Genomic DNA, 18,589 nt, shown 5'->3' on the forward strand with positions numbered 1-18,589 from the left:
TATATAAAAAAGTACATTCAGGAAGTTGCCGTGATGGGTAAATGCTGATGTTAATGAAGGAAAATGTAGTTAACATAATTTTGACTTTTGATTTGCAAAATCATGCCATGCCTTTCAAAGAAAAAGGAAATTGGCGTGAGACACGCTGTGGTAGTTCCTTAGCTTCAAGGTTTTACTCTTCAAGATTATTAGACATTTTCTTGTTCCTAATGCAAAGTAGATTGTGAATTAAATTTAATTTCTTCCCTGATTATTGTTTCAAGGGTTAACTTGAAATTCCTCATTTTATACAGAGATTTATTTGGCAGAACCATTTCCTCTCTAAGAAATTAGAAAAGAATAAAATTAAGGAATTTCAAAGGAAACTAGATGGAATGAAAATATAATTATATAGCTTTCTGAAAATAATTCATGCAACATAATAAATAGTTTATACAATAATGGCTGAACAAAGTTCTGATGTTCTTGGTGAAGAAATTATTCTCTCAAATGTTATTTCTTACATGCAAAGCTGCCTTAATTGGTTTTAAGTTGTTAGTGCACAAATTATTTTACCTCCTGCCATACTTTAATTTTATTCATTCTAGTCTATTAAGTTCAAAGTGATGATAAATTGGTGTGTACGATCAGTAATGTACTTGCCATTTCAGCATTCTTAGGCTAGGCAGGAGCACATATCCATCTACTTAACATTTTAGAAGATAACTCAAGTAATTTTCATGCTTGTATCATCTGTAAAAAATAAATATCAAAAATATTTTGAGATAAAAATATATTTTCTAAAAACAGTATGATATAATTATGTTTATAAACTAAGGAGCAGTCTTGAGATCTAAGTGATATCTTAAATCTATCAAAATTTTTCTTTAAAAGAATGATAGCCTAACCTTTTTTTCTTTCTTTTTTTGCTGCACTAGGGTTTGAACTCAAGGCCTCATGTTTGCTAGCCAGGCACTCTACCACTTGAGACATGGCCCTTGCCCATCTTTGTTTTAGTTATTTCTCATTTGAGTCTCATGTTGGCCAGCTTTGGACAGTGATCCTCCTATCTACAGCTCCCACATAGTTGGGATGACAGACATGTATCACTGCCCCTGGATTGATTTTTGAGATGGGGTCTTACTAACTTTTTGCCTGGGCTGGTCTTAAATTATGATACTCCTGATCTCTGCCCCAGGCAGGTAGAATTACAGATGTGTACCAATAGACCCAGCCCCCTTAATCATTTATTTTTTTCAAAAGTGTCATTCACTTTAGTTAGATAATAATAGAATTCACAAAGAGATATAGTAAATGATTTGATGATCTATGTTTAATGTATTAACAGATTAAACACCAGGAATCAATAAAAATAACTGACATTATCTTAAGTAGCATATTATTTGTTGTTTAAATAAATTTTTCATGTCAAATCATTCTGGCACTAGTAGTAACACAACAGAACATATTTAGACTATCACTGAGGATGTCTACACCAATAACAATGATTAAACAGACAGTGTGGTGAAGTGAAACATACTTAGGGCCCTTGGAAGTAGGAGGGATGTTCAGGGAAAGACCTGTGTCCCTGCCCCCTCTGACTCTCAGTGATGTTAACCTTGAGTAAGTTATTTGACCCCTATGCTTTGCTTTCTTTATCTATAAAATCAAAAGTTTGAACTAGATAATCTGTAAAGTGTTTCTTGTGGTTCCAAAACCTCTGTGTCTAAAAATAAACTACCTACCTGCTCTCAGTATCCTCATCTATGAGCAATTTATATGGATAACCACCTCATGACTTCACAAAGTTGTTCTCAGAGTTAAGTAAAAGAATAATTTCAGAAAGCCCTTATAAATATCTATCTCAAGTCATAGCTCAAAAGTATTTCATAAATTATTTTAGTCAATTAGAAGGAAGTATCTTCACTAGTTTCATTTAGTTGTATAATTATCATGCCACTTTCAGTTGCTGGTCATCCAATTTTGATGCTTTCTTTCTGCAAGGCATTCTGCAGTGTGCTGTTATAGAATAATATACTGGTCCTTGCAGTTAGAAGACTTACAACATAGTGAAAGACACATCCAGTGTATCCTCATCATTTGCAAATTCTATGTTTATTAATTTGTCTATTTGCTAAAATACACGTCACTCGAAAATCAATACATGTGGCGTTTACATGGTACATTTATGAATTTACAGAACAGCTAAACACTTGAGTCACCTGACATGCATACTCAGTACTGAGGTCAAACAAGACAATGGTCTGCCTTTCTTATTTCATCTTGCATGTGGTAATGTGTCCTTTTCATGGTCTATGTCAGGCCATGTGTTTTTTGTTGTTGTAATCTTAGCTTTTTGTTTTGTCTTGCTTTTTGTTTTTGTAATGCTGGGAATTGAACCCAGGTCTTGGAACAAGCTGGGTAAACACTCTACCACTGAGCCACAGCCCAGCCCCTGCTCTTTGTTGATGATTTTGCTATCTAAATGGCTCCCAAACGTGTTCTAAAGTGTTGTCTAGGGTTCCAAAGTGCAAGAAGGCTGTGATGTGCTTTACAGAGAAAACATGTGTTAGATATGCTTTGTCCAGGCATAACTGTAGTGCTGTTGACTATAGTTCAGAGTTAACAAGCTAACATTATATGCTTATTAAGGTGTTTTTAAACAAAATATACATAAAACAAAGTTATATATCAATCATTTGACAAAAGCATTGTGACCAGAGGCTCACAGGAAACTAGCCTTGAGTTTCTTCTGGGAGCAGTGCTTCACTATTCATTAATTCAGTGATTTTGGTGACTTTATAGAGCATAATTACTTCAAATAGCAAGAACTGACTGAACATAGTTCACATTGGACTAAGAAGTCACATGATAAATGTACAAGACTAAATGAGAGGACCAAAGCAGGTGGGAATAATCCTCATAGATGGGACTTGGAAACACATCACACAAGAGGGGACATGTGACCGTGCCTTATAGATATGGATGTAGAACCTAGGTTGTAGGGATGATGACGACATGACTAAAAAAGCCAAAATCCAGTTTCCTCTAGATATTTCAGTTGTGGAGGTACTGTAGGCTAGGTGACTCTGATAGAGGAGGTTTCAACCTTAAATAGTGAGAAGTCATAGAAAAAAGCAGTGTGACTTTGAACAACTTACTCAGTATCTTATGTCTCAATGTCCTCCTCTATCAAGTGGAGGTAATATTAACTATAACATAGAGGTACTTGGGGGGATTCAAGGACTTATTTTACAGAATGCACAGAGATCTAAAACTTACAGTGGAAGCCTTTGAATGTCAGTATGACCAGATGCAACTTCATTGAATAAGCCATGGAAGGTGTTTCTACATCTATATCTAAATAGATTAACCTAACACAATTATAATGGTTTCAACAAATTGCAGTCACAACTTAAAACTATCCAGTTTTCTAATTTTCTTTTGAGAATTTCAGGAAAGAATCAGTGCATGTCTGGAAAACCCAAAATGTGGCTCATTTTGTTGGTGTTACTGCTAGTAGCCTCACTCTTGGGCTTCTGAGTAGGTCACTGACGACTGGGTCAAGACCAGCTTTGGAACTAATGATTTGAACTCTTCCTGATAAACAATGTCTGTGTTTTTTCTGTAGATAAAATCTTGTCAGATGGAGAAAGAAAAACTAGAAAAGCAACTAAAACAGGTGCGCTGCTCATTACCCTCTTACAGTTGAAACAGCAACTGTAAGTTTCACCCACACATTTCTTCTTCTACAGGATTTCTCATGATCACAGTTAAAAAATACTCAAGCTATGCTACAGATATTCTAGAACAACCCATGTTTTTCATTACCCACCAAAATGTCAATGGATACATAGTGCTTAGGAATGGCTAAGGCCTTTCATCTCTAATGTTCATGAAAAACACATACTTTCACAACATGTTACCAGTATGTCAAATCTTAGAGTGTGTTCACTCAAATTAAGATTTCTTCAAAGACCCACAAACACCTGGGAAATACATTTCCTTTGTATTTCTTGCAGTTGTTTACACAATTTATAGTAGAAAACTATATCAGAGGCTTTTGTCTCTTTCTAGAAAATAGAACGTGTCTTCTCAAACACAGCAGCATTCTACCCCATTTGTTCTCTACTAGCCTTAAAAATGAATATTATTTCTCTTAATTCCTAGTTTTCTGCCTGGAGTTTAGTTATGTCTTTGGCTTCAGTTTAAGAAAACTTATTTCATGACTCAGTGGATGGTTTGTCTTCAAAGAGGACCATCTATGACAATAACTCAGAAACATAATGTTAATTATATATATTTTGTAATTGTAATTTCTTCAAAATGGAGAAATAATTATGGCATCACATTAGATAAGATTTACCTTGTGATCCTCATCAATATCAGTCCTGAATATAGTTTGACTTATTTACTATTTTGACTTATAATTATCCCAGATTAGGTCAAACTTATAAGTTCGAACTAAATCCCATTGTATATAGCAAGTGTCAGCATTACTCCCCAGTTTTACCTGCTTCCAATGAACTGACAGCATTATTTTTTTACAGATGCATTTCCCAACCTGTAAGTGTAGCCTGGTTTTCCACATGAGGGATCCTTGGGTACCCACAGGCACCGGGGCTGCACAGGATCCACAGGAACATCCCGTAAGTAAGAGTTTCCATTTCAACAAGTGATTAGGAGTCTCTGTTGGTAGGAATTGTGTGCATCTCTGCAATTTGGCACATAATATGGTCTACAGAAAGAGCCTCTCTTTTATCTCAGCCTCTGATTTGCAGAGTTGCACTGTAATTATCCTTGGGGCAATGAATTCACAGGACACATTGATATGAATGAATTAACTAAAAGATGTCAAATTGAGCTATAATTCCTGGACAACATAGCATGTTATATGGGTCATTTTCAATAGCCCTACCTACCTCTACCCAAAGATAACTTTTATATATAAAAAAGAGCAAAGTAGATATAGCAAGACTACAACAACAAAAACAAGATGCTTTCTTCAGTTGTGAACTTATTTGCATTGCTACAGTTTTTGCTATATATAAGCAAAATAGTTTTTGACATTTTCCAATTGAAAAGACTCTCTTAAAAGATACAGGAAGAAGTGATCCAGTGACCCACGTAAGTTATTGTGTCTACCCAGGCAAAATGAAATGAACAGTTGAGCAATTAATTGTGAGTGGAATTGATTTGGGCAGTCAACCTGAATAAGTCAGAGCCAATGCACCCTTTCCTTCCTTCTCAAGAGCAATATTTCTCCTCCTGCCCCATGATCTGGGTGCTTGTTTCTACTCTCTCTTTTGCCTATGTAGGCAGAACTTTTATCCAGGAAAAAATGCATTTTTCTATATTTTGGATTTGCTAAGATAACTCTTAGATGAGTGTCATTCAAAGCCCTTTCCCAAGGGAGGAGATAATGACTCTTTGGGTGGCAGAAGGATGTAAGGATTTAATGAGCATCTCTTATTTGACCCTGCTATGACATAGCATTCTGCTGACAATTTGGTTCTTTTCCTGTTTATGTCATTTACTGCTTCAGTCTTCCACATCCCCTCCCCTACCATTTCCTTTCTTCTTTACCTGTTTTCTTACTTTTCAGTCTTTATCAGAAACACTTCTGGGAATCTTAAAACATAGCTGTCATTCCTTAAAGTTTTTTTTTATTTTCAAGTATGTAAAGATAAGATTATAAGAAAAATAGAAAGAAATTTACTTAGGAGTAGTTCCTACAGCTTAGACAATTGGAGAAATATTCTTGTAAAAGATTAGCTATAAAATTAAGGAGTAATTCCAGTTTATCTAAGACTAGATATAGCTGTTTTTTGTCAAATATTCATTAATGAAAAGAAGGAAGTCATTGACTGTGACTCATTAAACTTTTCCCTGTCAGTTAGCAGAGGTAAGGAAGTCCAGATCACATAAATTCATCACCAAATAAAGATCTGTATTTGAAAAAGGTTTTGAAGTCATGTATAATGGCCTACATTTTCAAGCAGTATCCCATTGAATGAAATTTCAGTATAACAAAACCTCAAAGTTAATTTAAAAAGATTTCATGTTTCTTATTTACATGTAAGCCTGAAATAAATCACCTCTAATGGTGTCAGTAAACTTACAGTATATTTACCTTCTTCTGGCAGCTCTCCTGGAATATAAAACCAGGGCTCACGTCACTTGTCCTATGTGTTATTTGAGACATCTAAAAAAAAAAATGAGAAGATAAAATACAGAGGTGATCTCATTTCCTCTTCTAGCTCTTCTGTGGGCCAAAAGAAGCCAAGGGCCTAGTGTCTGAGGGGGTGAAGTGGGTTAGACTGTGCGAAAATAGCCTTCTCAATGTCTTGTCAGATAGTCAAACGTTTAGTGGTCCGGCAGCCTTTTAAATGCTCCCTATTGCCTAACTGATAGAGGAATTTTCTTGATTTATTTTTAGAAGATAATTAAATAATTGAAGTGCATTCTCTGTGTCTTGTGGGGAAGTAGGAGACAGGGTGAGTGTCTGGAGCAGGAAGATAGATTTACTCTGAGGGCAGGTAAAGCTGATTGAGATCACTTAATTCCAAGGGGTTAAATACTAAAATGGTAATTTTTGGAACTAACTTGGTAATTCGGGTCTATAGCTTCTTATTTATTCAGTGCAATTTTTTTGATGTGTTCCCTGATATTCAATACCTTTCTTTCTTTTGTTTTTTAATTGTTATGCTGGGTGGAGGTACATTGTGGCATTTATAAAAGTTCTTACAGTATATCAAATATATCATACTTGAATTCACCCCTTCACCAGTCTCTTTTATCCAGTATCTATCTTTCTTAAAACAAAATTCCAAAAGAAAAATCCCATCGCTTTTGTCTGAACTCTGAGCAATTTAGAGAATAACTTTTGCAGAGGAACAGCAAACTTCTGTGTGCCATATACCCACAATAGCTTAGATTTCTTGCTTGATCTACCAGAAAACATTAAATTTATATTTCCTTTCTGGTCTTCTCATTGCCTATAGTGTGACAGTTTTCAAGAGAGCATTTATTGATAGTAAATTGCTTTGCTTTATTTATAGAATATAATAAGTTTTACAAAAGTGTTTATACTTCTGCAGAGATCCAAAACACATCTGTTTCCAAAAAAAGAAAAGGAAAAAAAAATACATACTACAATGCCAAAGTCATAGAAACTCTAGTCAAGCACAGAATGAATTTAGAAGGCGATAGGGCAAGATGGTGTTAGTGAAGAGGGAGATATGTGGGATGAGGGAAACTGGCAGCAGGTTGAATAGAAATGCCTTTTGTGTGGCCTGCTAAATAAAAGCCACAGGGCATAATTATATTTTTAATATGCTACTATGTTCTGTTTGAAGTCCATATTGCTATAATAATGTTTCATTGTTCCACACAGCCAGATTATCAGTGGTATGCTCTTGACCAGCTTCCGCCAGATGTACAGCACAAGGCTAATGGTAAGACAGACCACAGCTGTATTGAGCATTCTTTTATATTTACATTTGAATGGGATCTTTTGGAGATGTTTACTCAACATACATTCATTCATACTTGGGGAGGACCTACCGTGAAGCTGTATTGAACATATAACTAATTTGATGCACCTGGGATTAAATTGAACTCCTGAAGACAAAGAAAATATTCAACTGCAGAAATGCATGAATTTCAATTCTGGCTTCTGTTCCTATTCCAGTCTCAGAGTCAGAATTCCATCTGGGGTTAGAAATGCAAACTTGAAGCAGAGCTGTATTGCAGTAAGAACAGCAAAGCTCTGCAAGTTGACTACAAAGAACAGATGAACATCTACTATTCCAGGTCGAGTTTGTGAGACAGATGTTTTAAATGTCATTGGCAGACAGACAGAAGAAACTAAAGCTCACAACTGAGCTCCCTTATGACTAGATGTCAGACTCCAAGACAGAGCTCTGAGTGTAAGCCAGGGCTGCCCTTAATACCCACATCACCTTATGGTGGGAAAACTAAAAGTCACCTGTACAATATTCACAACTAAGACTACTTTTAAATCTTAGTTTTCTTTGGTTTATCATTCTCTTCCTTCTTTCCAGAATCTGCTGTATTTTCTACTACTTGTTTCTATGATCTTATGAGATCACCCAAGAGTGGGCTGTATAAAATAAGTTATAGTCAGAATCCCACTTCTACTGTCATCACACATTAATCAAAGTCAGAAATGATTGTTGCATGATTAAAGTCTCATATTACACATACCTGTGACTCTTCCTTTTTAATTTCTAGAGGTTTTAATCTATCAAGAACCCTCCAGATTAGCTGTAGACTAATTTCAGGTCACACTTGAAATTTGTTTATTTAATTCAGAGCCAAGAACATGCAATTGTTTTTAAAATACAAGTAATCCATTTTGGAATGGAAGTAGGGATCCAGGGATACCACATACAGTTTTGCAGGTTGTGAATATCACACGGCTAAAGGGTGCTTCATGGTTGTGTAAATAAATGTACCCTCCTGGAGTTGTGTAATACATAACTTGGACAGCTATATACAGCAACACTGGGAGGGGCAAAGGTCATAAGACACAGTAGAATCAGAGAGAAGAAACATGAAAAGTGAGAGTTCCCTAATAAAATGCCTAAGTTTTTATCAGAAAATTATTGACTTTCTTTTTTCTTTGCTTTCTACTACAAATGTAACCAGTGGCTTTAATGAAGGTTTGTGTTTCAGCCATAATGGAGAGCATTTATTAGAAAGGCATATTTTAACCAAATGATTGCTGTATAATGTCTGTGTTTTTGAAATCTGTTGTTATATAATAACTGAATTGCCACCCAGTTATAATTTTTTTCATTTTATATTGGTCTGGAATAAATAATAAAGTTATTTTCTCCTGAATTGGAGTTTAGTCGCTGGAAAATACAATTACTTAGGAAAGAATTCAGAAATATAAGACAATTTATATATCACCTCTGAATTCTTCCTAAACCAATGCTACAGAAACTGATAATTATATAAAATAAAAAGGAATTAACTTGATCTTTAGAAATTAAATAAAATATGCAAAAATGAAACTTTGCAGTCAGTATATGATACCTACTGATTTTTGTCTACTTAGATACATGAGTTTTGTGATGTGTAAGCATACCGTATAACAGTCTCTCTAGATATAAAATTACAATAAAAACCCTAACATTTACCAGCTCAAATAATTTAAAACATTATTTATTTTACTCTTCACAGCAATGCTATGAAACAGGTATATTTTATACATGAGGAAACTGAGACTTGGAGAATTTAAGTAACATACTTAAATCACATAGTAAAATTTAGCACTGGAATTAGATTCATTGGTCTATAGGATTCCAAATCCCATACTTTAGATTACATTCCACAGTGCCTTTAAAAACTTATCCCTGTCACTCTATTAAACTTTTCAAATATTGCAGCTATAAAAACAAGATGGAGGCTCTAACTTGGATAATTATCTGACTAGTGTTTAATTCCTCCATAATTTCATCTTCCTGCAATCTCCTAGCATATTTTCCTTGTTTGACATTTAGAATGGGTAAGGAAGGGTGTGGATAGTAAATTGGAATGGCCTGATCCAGCATTGGCCACCCTGGAGGAGCCTCACAGGGACATGTTCTCCATATCCGCACAGCCCTCAGCTGACTGCAGCTTGTCTGCAGCAGAAGGGGAACTGAGTGTGGGGAGGGTCACCACAGAAAGAAATTCCTAACTCAGAAATCTACCTGTTGGGGCTCTAATTGCTCCTTTTCTGTTCCATAGCTCCTGGAGTCATAGTTCAAGCCCAGTCTTAATTGTCAAGAGCTCTGAAATTATCTTCTCACAAATAATTCATGTGCTGTCACTAATTTCACCAGTCGTTCTTGATATGTTTTGGTTCATTTAATTGAAAAGCTCCTTTCTAACTGTAGGATTTTTTTTAAGTTACTTGGATTTGAACTCAGAACCTAGCACTTGATAGTCAGGTGCTCTACCACTTGAGTCACTCCCTCTGTCTCTTTTTGCTTTAGGTATTTTGAAAGTGGGGTTTTGTTTAATGCCTGGGCTGGCTATAGACTGAAATCTTCCTGTATAGTTGAGGTCATAGGTGTATACCACCACTTCCAGCTTTTTTTGGTTGAGATGGCTATCAAATTTTGTCTGGGCTTGCCTAGAACTGCAGTCCTGCTGATCTCCACCTCCTGATTAACTAGGATTAGAGACATGAGCCGCTGTACTCAGCTGATCTGATTATTTTGGAGATAGCCTCTGAGGATACCACAAAGTATTCTTCCCCACCTCCCTCACAACTGGCTTAAAACTGTGATCCTCCTGATCTCAGCCTGTGTAGCTTAGGATGACAGGCAAGAGTGATTGGTTGAGATGAGGTCTCCTAACTTTTTGCCTAGGCTGGCCTTGAAGCATGATCCTCCAAACCCCAACCTCCCAACTACCTAATATTGACAGGCATGAGCTACTGGTATTTGGTCTATTTCTTTTTAATTAACATATACTTATAAATATTTGAGGTACAGTGTTACATTTCAATATGTGTATACAGTTCATATGATAAAATTAGAGGCAGTCCCATCTCATTGTCATTTCTTTATGTTTGGAGTCTGTGAGCTCTTCTCTTCTATTTTTGCATAAAATATAAGCTAGGTTATTGTGAACTGTAGTCACCTTACTGTGCTATTGAACACTAGAACTTATTCTTTCTATCTATATTTTGATAGCATTATCCAGCTTTCCTCTATCCTCCCAGTCCCTCCCCCCACACCACAAGTGTCCATTAACGGACACCTAAGTTGATTCCACATTTTGGTTATTGTGAACAATGAGGTAATAAACATGGGAGTACAGATATCTCTTTGATATACTGATTTTATTTCCTTTCAAAATATCACTAGAAGTGAGAAACGTAGATCACATGGTAGATCTACTTAATATGTGGATATTTGAATTGGTACTAATTGGCATGTTGTGCTTTATAGAGCATCTAGTTCTGGTTTTATTAATTTCCTGATGACTGACAAGTATACCCTTCTGATCTGTAATAAATGTCACATTGTATTTTATCCCAGTATCTTCCATTATAATTACTCCCCTTTTGACAATTAAACCTGAAATGGCAGTCTGGTTTTTTAATGTATTGAATTTTTATAGAGAAGTAGCTTCATACATTTTAAAAAGGCACAGTAGGTAATGAGTGATTAAATTTCAATGATACCAACAAATTTTCTTTAACATTCCTGGGGCCTGATACAAGAATATTTGACAGCAGTGTAAATTTTATGAGTAAAGCTTACAAACTGATAAAATCCAGTCTGTTCTACCATGATAAATATACCTGAATAAGTCAGAGTAAATTTAGAATGTTCACTTTCAAAAGCCAGTTCTCTTCCAGAACATGGTGACTAAGGGAGACTTAAACCCTGGCCTTCTACCTAGGGCCACCCTCTTCTTTTACCTCCTTCCCACTGTGGGAGCTCTTGAGTGTGGACTCAGGAAAGCCTATCTGGCATGTCTCAGCTTTCTCTGCACCCCTCACCACCCAACAAACATCACCCCTTGTATAGCCCTCAGGCCTGAGGAGGATGCTGCCTATTTAGACAGACAACTCTGCATTTGGGTGCCAGAGGACCATTCTGAAAGAAAGGCTGCGCACACTATGAGGTGGGCCAGAGCAGAGTCCTCTGAAGTGTAGGGACCTATTGAAAGGCTCCCTAACCAGGTACTAAAGGGAGTAAGTATTGAGTACCACCTAGAACAGTCTCCCCATCAATGAATTTCCAGCTTTAATCTCAGTTACTGTCTGTAGTTATTTTAGAATGCTTTACAGACACATTGAAAATCAACTCTTCTCTCAAACATCAAACATTTTAAATGATCAAAGCTCAACTATTATAATTGATATTTATTAATGTCCAATAATGACTAAATGTCCTTACTGACTGAACTTGTTTTTAGGATTGCCATAACATGGTACTAAAAGCTAGGTGGCTTTAAAGAGCAGAAGTATATTCCTCATAGCACCAAAGGCCAGAAGTTTAAAGTCTTCCAAAAGCCTCCAGTGACATTTTTTTCCTTGCCTTTTTCCATTTCTGGTAGTTTCAAGTATTCTGTGGTTTATGTCAGCACAGTGCCTATCTCTGCCTTCTTTTTCCATGACCATCTTCCTTTGTGTTTCTGTCTAAATCTTTCTTTTCTCTTAAGTACATTAGTCATACAGGAATAGGGCACAACCTAATCCAGTATGACCTCATCTTAACCTGAGTACATCTGCAAACACCCTACTATGTTTAAAAAAAAAAAAGTCACATGCATAGATTCCAGAAGTTAGAACTTAAATATATCTTTTAGGGGAATACGATTCAACACATAACACTAACTTATGCTACACGTTGTATGTGACACTGTCTTAGTCTATTTATATATACACATATTCACCAAAACATCAAAACTTCATAGCAACTCTATTAAATGACTTCTGCTACTTTCCCTGTTTTACAAATGTAGAACTGAGGTACAGAAAAGTAACATAACTTGTCTAAGTCCACAAAGCTAGTCATTGGCTAGTATAAAGACACACCCACATTGTAACGGCTAAGCAACATAGACTCTCCTATGCTATTTAGTAAAATATAGTAGTACCAAATTTCTATCTGTGCTATTCAAATAAATTCTAATGGGTCTGTTCCAAAAGACCTTATCTTTATATTTCAGTTTGTGTCATTTTATAACTGCTCTTAAATCTCATCATTAAATATAATTTTTATGTTAATGAAGTGGCAGGATAAGTTAGATACTTTTTAATTCCTGTCAGTATGAGAAAAATAAAGGAGCCACTGTAAATAGTAAAATTAGCTATAACAACCAGGGGAAATTTAAAAACTGCAATTAGTATAACTTTTAATAGAAATGAATAAATTATTTAAAATATTTTTCTTTTAAAAATACATTTTTTTGTAATTATCTTTGCAGTGACTAATATGGACAATAAATCAAAACTCAGTGATAAATAATGTTATGTCTCTTTCTACATTTAAAAATTATAGAAGAAATGCCTTTGTACCCCTATTATAAGGCTATGAAAGTTTATCATAAACACATGAATTTTGCTGAGAATATCTTTATTTATTTATCTGTTTTATCATTTTTACATTTACTTACATGTATATACATTGTTTGCCCCATACACACACTTCTAGGCAGAACCTGTTCTGCCTTCTTTTCTTGTCCTCCAATTTTTTTGAGGAGAAAACATAAGAGATAATAAGAAAGACATAGCATTTTTGCTAGTTTAAATAAAGATAGCTATACAGAGAGATTCCTAGCATTGCTTCCATGCACATGTGTATTACAACCAACGTTGGTTCATCTGTGCCAGACCTCTTCACTACTTCCTGGTCCCCTTCCCATAATGACCTCTGCCAGTTTTAAGATTAATTCACTCCTCTATAGTGAGCACATCAACCACATTCAAGTTTTAGGTTTCCTTCCCTTTCCCTATCTCTCCCGTGCACATTCTACCATTAGTGTGTGACCCATGTCCAATAATATTACTGCATTTGTTTTAGGTCTATAATCTGCATATGAGGGAGAACATGTGATTTTTGGTCTTCTAAGCCTGGCTAACTTCACTTAAAATGATCTCCATTTCCATCCATTTGTAATTCTGAATGACAAAATTTCATTCTTCTTTATGGCTGAGTAAAATTCCACTGTGTATAAATAACCACATTTTTTAAATCCATTCATCAGTAGTGGGGCAGCTTGGCTATTTCCATAGCTTGGCTATTGTGAATAGTGCTGCAATAAACATGGATGTGCAAATGCCTTTGTAGTGAGCTGATTCATATTCCTTTGGGTATATCCCTAGGAGTGGTATTGTTGGATCATATGGCAGATTTATGTTTAGCTTTTAAGAAGCCTCCATATTGTTTTCCAAAGTGGTCATAGTAGCTTACATTCCCACCAGCAGTATATGAGGGTTCCTTTTTCCCTGCATCCTCACCAACATTTGTTGGTGGTGGTGTTCTTGATGATACCCATTCTAACAGAGGTGAGGTGGAATCTTAGTGTGGTTTTGATTTGCATTTCCTTTATGGATAGGGATGGTGAGCAATTTTTTCATGTGTCTTTTGGCCATTTGAACGTCTTCCTTTGAAAAAGTTCTGTTTAGTTCAGTTGCCCACTTCTTTATTGGTTCACTGATTTTGGGGAGTTTAGTTTTATGAGCTCCCTGTATAATCTGATTATCAGTCCCTTGTCTGATGTATAGCTGGCAAAGATTTTCTCCCTTTCTGTGGGTGACCTCTTTCAATTTAGAGACAGTTTCTTTTGTTGTGAAGAAGCATTTTAATTTCATGTAGTCTCATTTGTCAATCTTTTCTCTTAGTTGCTGAGCCATTTGAGTTCTGCTGAGGAAGTCATTGCTTATGCTTATTGCTTCCAGTGTATCCCCTGCTCTTTCCTTGTACTAACTTCAACGTTTCAGGTCTGATATTGAGGTTATTAATCTACTTTGAGTTGATACTAGTACAGGGTGACAGCCATGGATCTAGTTTCAGTTTTCTGCAGGCAAATAGCCACTTTTTCCCAGCAACATTTGTTGAAGAGGCTGTCTTTTCTCCACCATATGTTTTTGGCACCTTTGTCAAAAATAAGGTGGGCATAGCTATATGGATTCATATCTGGGTCCTCTATTCAGTTCCCTGGTCTTCATATCTGTTTTTGTGCAAGTACCATGCTGTTTTTATTGCTATGGTTCTGTAGTCTAGTTTGAAGTTGGATATTGTGGTACCTCCAGCATTGCTCTTTTTACTCAGTATTGCCTTGGCTATTTGTGGTCTTTTGTGTTTCCAAATGAACCTTAGGATAGATTTTTCAATCTCTGTGATGAATGTCATTGGGATTTTGATGGGAATTGCATTGAACATGTAGATTGCTTTTTTTTACTATTTGATTCTGCCAGCCCATGAGCATGGGAGATCTTTCCACCTTTTGTAGTCTTACTCTGTTTCTTTCTTCAGTGGTTTGTAGTTCTTCTTGTTGAAGGCATTTACATTCTTTGTTAAGTTTATTCCTAGGTATTTGATGTTTTTTTTGAGGATTTTGTAAGTGGAATTGTTTTCATATATTCTTTCTCAATTTGTTCATTGTTGGTATATAGAAAGGCTACTGATTTTTGTAAGTTGATTTTATATACTGCTATATTGCTGAAATTGTGTATGGTGTCTAGGAGTTTTGTGGTAGAGTATTTTGGGTCTTTGAGGTATAGGATCATGTCATCTACAAAGAGGGATACTTTGACTATTCTTTACCTATTTGTATTCCTTTTATTTCTTCTTCTTGCTTTTCTTGCTTTGGCTAGGAATTCCAGGACTATGTTGAATAGGAGTGGGGAAAGAGGGCAGAGAAAATTAAATAAATTATAAAAGTATATTTTTACTTGCATGAACATAAGGGTGATAAATATATTCCTATTCAAACATAGATTTATAAGCAAGCATGAGATATTCTAACAATTGCATATATACATACAGAAAAATAGGTGATGATGATAGATGATAGATAGATAGAGATAGATAAATAGATAGATAGAGCCTAGATGAAAAAATGCACACAATATATCTAGCAGTCATAATTCCACCAGATAATAAAATTATGGTAATTATTTTACATAAATAGAAGCTAAAAACCTGAGGGGAGGAAAGCAAGCTGTATGTTTTTGCATCCCAAGTGGGAGGAACGCTTACTTTTCCGGATTTGCTTACTGTTCATTTTAAGTGCCCACATTCTAAGAGGTGAGTGACCCACAGAGAGTAGTGTCCCCTGTCCTTTTTACTGCTCTGTTGTGTTGGCATGCCTTCCTTTCTTGAGGAGCATCAAAGTCTCAGGGTCCTGTTCAGATCATGTCAGCATCAGCTATTTAACCTATACTTTTATGAACATAAAAGTACAGAACATAACCTTTGCAGATAATCAGATACACAGTTAGTGAGTGGGGTTCTTCACCAGCCAATGAGGCAAAGCTAACTCTTTCTAGCACTGCGAAGACCCAAGATTCCCATATAGTATTTGTCTTCCCTTGCTGTATAACTACAAGGTACATCTAAGGACCTAAATCTCTTCCATCTCCACTCTATAAGGAAACTCTGCATTCCCTTTGGGAAACTAAAGACCTGCTTTTGGTTTTGTTCATATTTTCTTTCCACCATGGATGTCTCATGGGCCACAGCCTCTCTCTACTTAAAACATGGGGATAATCGCCTTGACTCTATACTTATTTCATGAGAGCACTGCAAAAATGACAAAAGTTATTTTTTGAAGTACTTAAAGATACCTGGGGATAGTGTCATTGATGGAATATGCCTTAATTTCAGACTGGTTAGATTGGACTTATGGTTTAGGGTGCAAATTTATGTTCTCAGCATATCAGATATTTTTTAATGTAGTGGTAATAGTTCTCAGCAGCCTGTTTTTTGTTTTTTTTTTTAATCCTGGAAAACTAACTTACTGTCTTCCTGGTGGATTTTTTTTTGTTAGCAAGTGTTAATTTGGCTTGTCTTTGGTATACCAAATGTAAGGCAGAAAATACAAAAACCTTCAATATATTTTTAAGTTATCATGAATAAACACTTCTTTCTTGGCATTTTTATGAATTTTTCCCTATTGCCCTGAATAAGCCTCTTTTATTTTATGTTCCTTGGCATACTCATTTGTAGCATTCTATCCTGGTTCTACCAAAATTAACCAAATTTTTCACATTAGTCTTTGCAGTACACTAATACACCTTAAGAACTGTGGTCTTTCCTATGGTTTTGACAATATAGCTGATGCCATCATTTCTGCCTTGTTTTTCTTTTTTCGAGACAGGGTCTTGCTAGGAAGTTCAGACTGGCCTCAAACTCATAATCCTCTTGCCTCAGTCTTCCAAATGCTGAGATTATAGGTGTGGACCATATTCTTGGCCACAGTTCCATATTTTAACCTATACTCTTTTGTTCATTTGGTAAGTTACCTTTCTCTGTGTTAAGTACTAACTCAAATAGCTATGGAAATGACTTACTTTCATAAACAAATGTTAGCAGGAATGAGAATTACTATGTAGAACATTCCTCTTCAGGCATGATTAGAACTAGACTACAACTGATTCACAAAATGATAAGCATATGTCAATGCTTAAAATGCCTTTTGATGTTACAGTGTAAATTCATGAATAAGTTATCTCCTTTTTTGCCAAAATAGAAGTTTATATTAGCCATAAGCTAGAAAAAGAGAAATGAAATTTTAATTTTTAATCTGAAACATTTTTCTGCTGTTTTCCATAGATTTCTCCTCAGAACAGAAAGTCAATCAGTAGAAGCAGATGCCAACAGAGTCGGACATCAGTCAAAGAGAGAATTTGGCTGAGGGCCCTGTTTTGAATTTTCACTGTGGCTTGTTTCTGCCATAACTTCACATCTTCTGCTCCATTATTTGTGCCTGGTGTTGCTTCCCTTTGGCATGAATACAGGAAAAGGCATCTGGTTTGTGAAGTCAGTTATTGTCCAACTAACACAACTTCCGGTTTCCTCAGCATGAGATTTGGCAGCTGAATTGCATACCACTCCTTGAAACTCTCTCCATCTATTGCTGTTAGGCTTACAAAGTAATTCCATGATTTAAAGAACTCCCTTTTCAATGCAATGATACTGTACATTGACATGTATAGATACATTCCCTGGGGGAAAAGTCTCTGTACATGTAAATGTTTAATATCACTTCCATTTTTTCCATGGGGCTTAGTTCTTTATCCGTTTTGGCTAAATACTATATTTATCATTGTTAAAGCCAAAAATGAGTGAAACTAAAAATATGATTTAAGATGTGTGCATACTCCCTTAAATTAAATGAGTGGGTCAACCTAAATAAAATGGTAGACTTGAAACTGCTTTGAATAAATTATTTTTAATATATTGAGAAATTATAGAGTTGGAGACATGGCTCAAGTACCTGCCTAATAAGCACAAGGCCCAGAGTTCAAATCCCAGTGCCAGCAAAAAAAAGAAAATAAGGAAGGAAGGGAAGGGAAGAGAAGGAGGGAAGAAAAAGAAAGGAAGAAAAGAAAGAAAAGAATAAATGAATATAACCATGTGTGGTGGCACACACCTATATTCCTAGCATTTGAGAGACTGAGGCAAGAGGACTGAGAGTTTAAGGCCAGCCTGGGATACATAGACCCTGTCTCAAAAGATAAGGAGAGAACGTTGTGGTGGTAGTGGGGGGAATTAGAGAAAGATATTGTTAGCCTCCATTTTTAAGTGAAATAGATTATGAGAGATAAAGTCCTAACAGGATAGTGATAGCTTTAGTCTATATGTAGTTAAGAATTAGTTCAGAAATGTATGGATTTATGGTTAAGTCTGTGGTTTTCCTTGCTGTGGATTTGAGCAATTATTAATGAAAAACAAACAAAAAAAACCTCTTGACTTTTGAACCAATTAAAATGAAAATAGAATGTATCTAAATTTTATTACAACTAAATTATACAATGACATGACAGATGTCTGAAGATTAAGCAGATTTAACCATTTTAAGTTCATCATTTAATTGGGATTCTGCTAGAAACCACCTGAGCTTGTCT

The 18,589-nt window shown here is 35.6% G+C and overlaps 1 protein-coding gene across 1 annotated transcript in view; it reads left to right on the forward strand.

The window, feature by feature from the left end:
* The window catches only part of Tnip3 (TNFAIP3 interacting protein 3), an 87,881-nt gene extending 69,988 nt beyond the window's left edge, over positions 1-17,893 (forward strand). Inside the window, exons 13-16 of the mRNA XM_074041114.1 lie at positions 3,611-3,661; positions 4,530-4,628; positions 7,376-7,436; positions 17,295-17,893. Of these exons, the coding sequence (XP_073897215.1) occupies positions 3,611-3,661; positions 4,530-4,628; positions 7,376-7,436; positions 17,295-17,326 (243 nt within the window). The 3' untranslated portion in view covers positions 17,327-17,893. The remainder of the gene's footprint in view (positions 1-3,610; positions 3,662-4,529; positions 4,629-7,375; positions 7,437-17,294) is intronic.
* Positions 17,894-18,589: the final 696 nt, after the last annotated feature.

This window comes from Castor canadensis, chromosome 9 (assembly GCF_047511655.1).
Source record: "Castor canadensis chromosome 9, mCasCan1.hap1v2, whole genome shotgun sequence".
Lineage (NCBI taxonomy): Eukaryota > Metazoa > Chordata > Mammalia > Rodentia > Castoridae > Castor > Castor canadensis.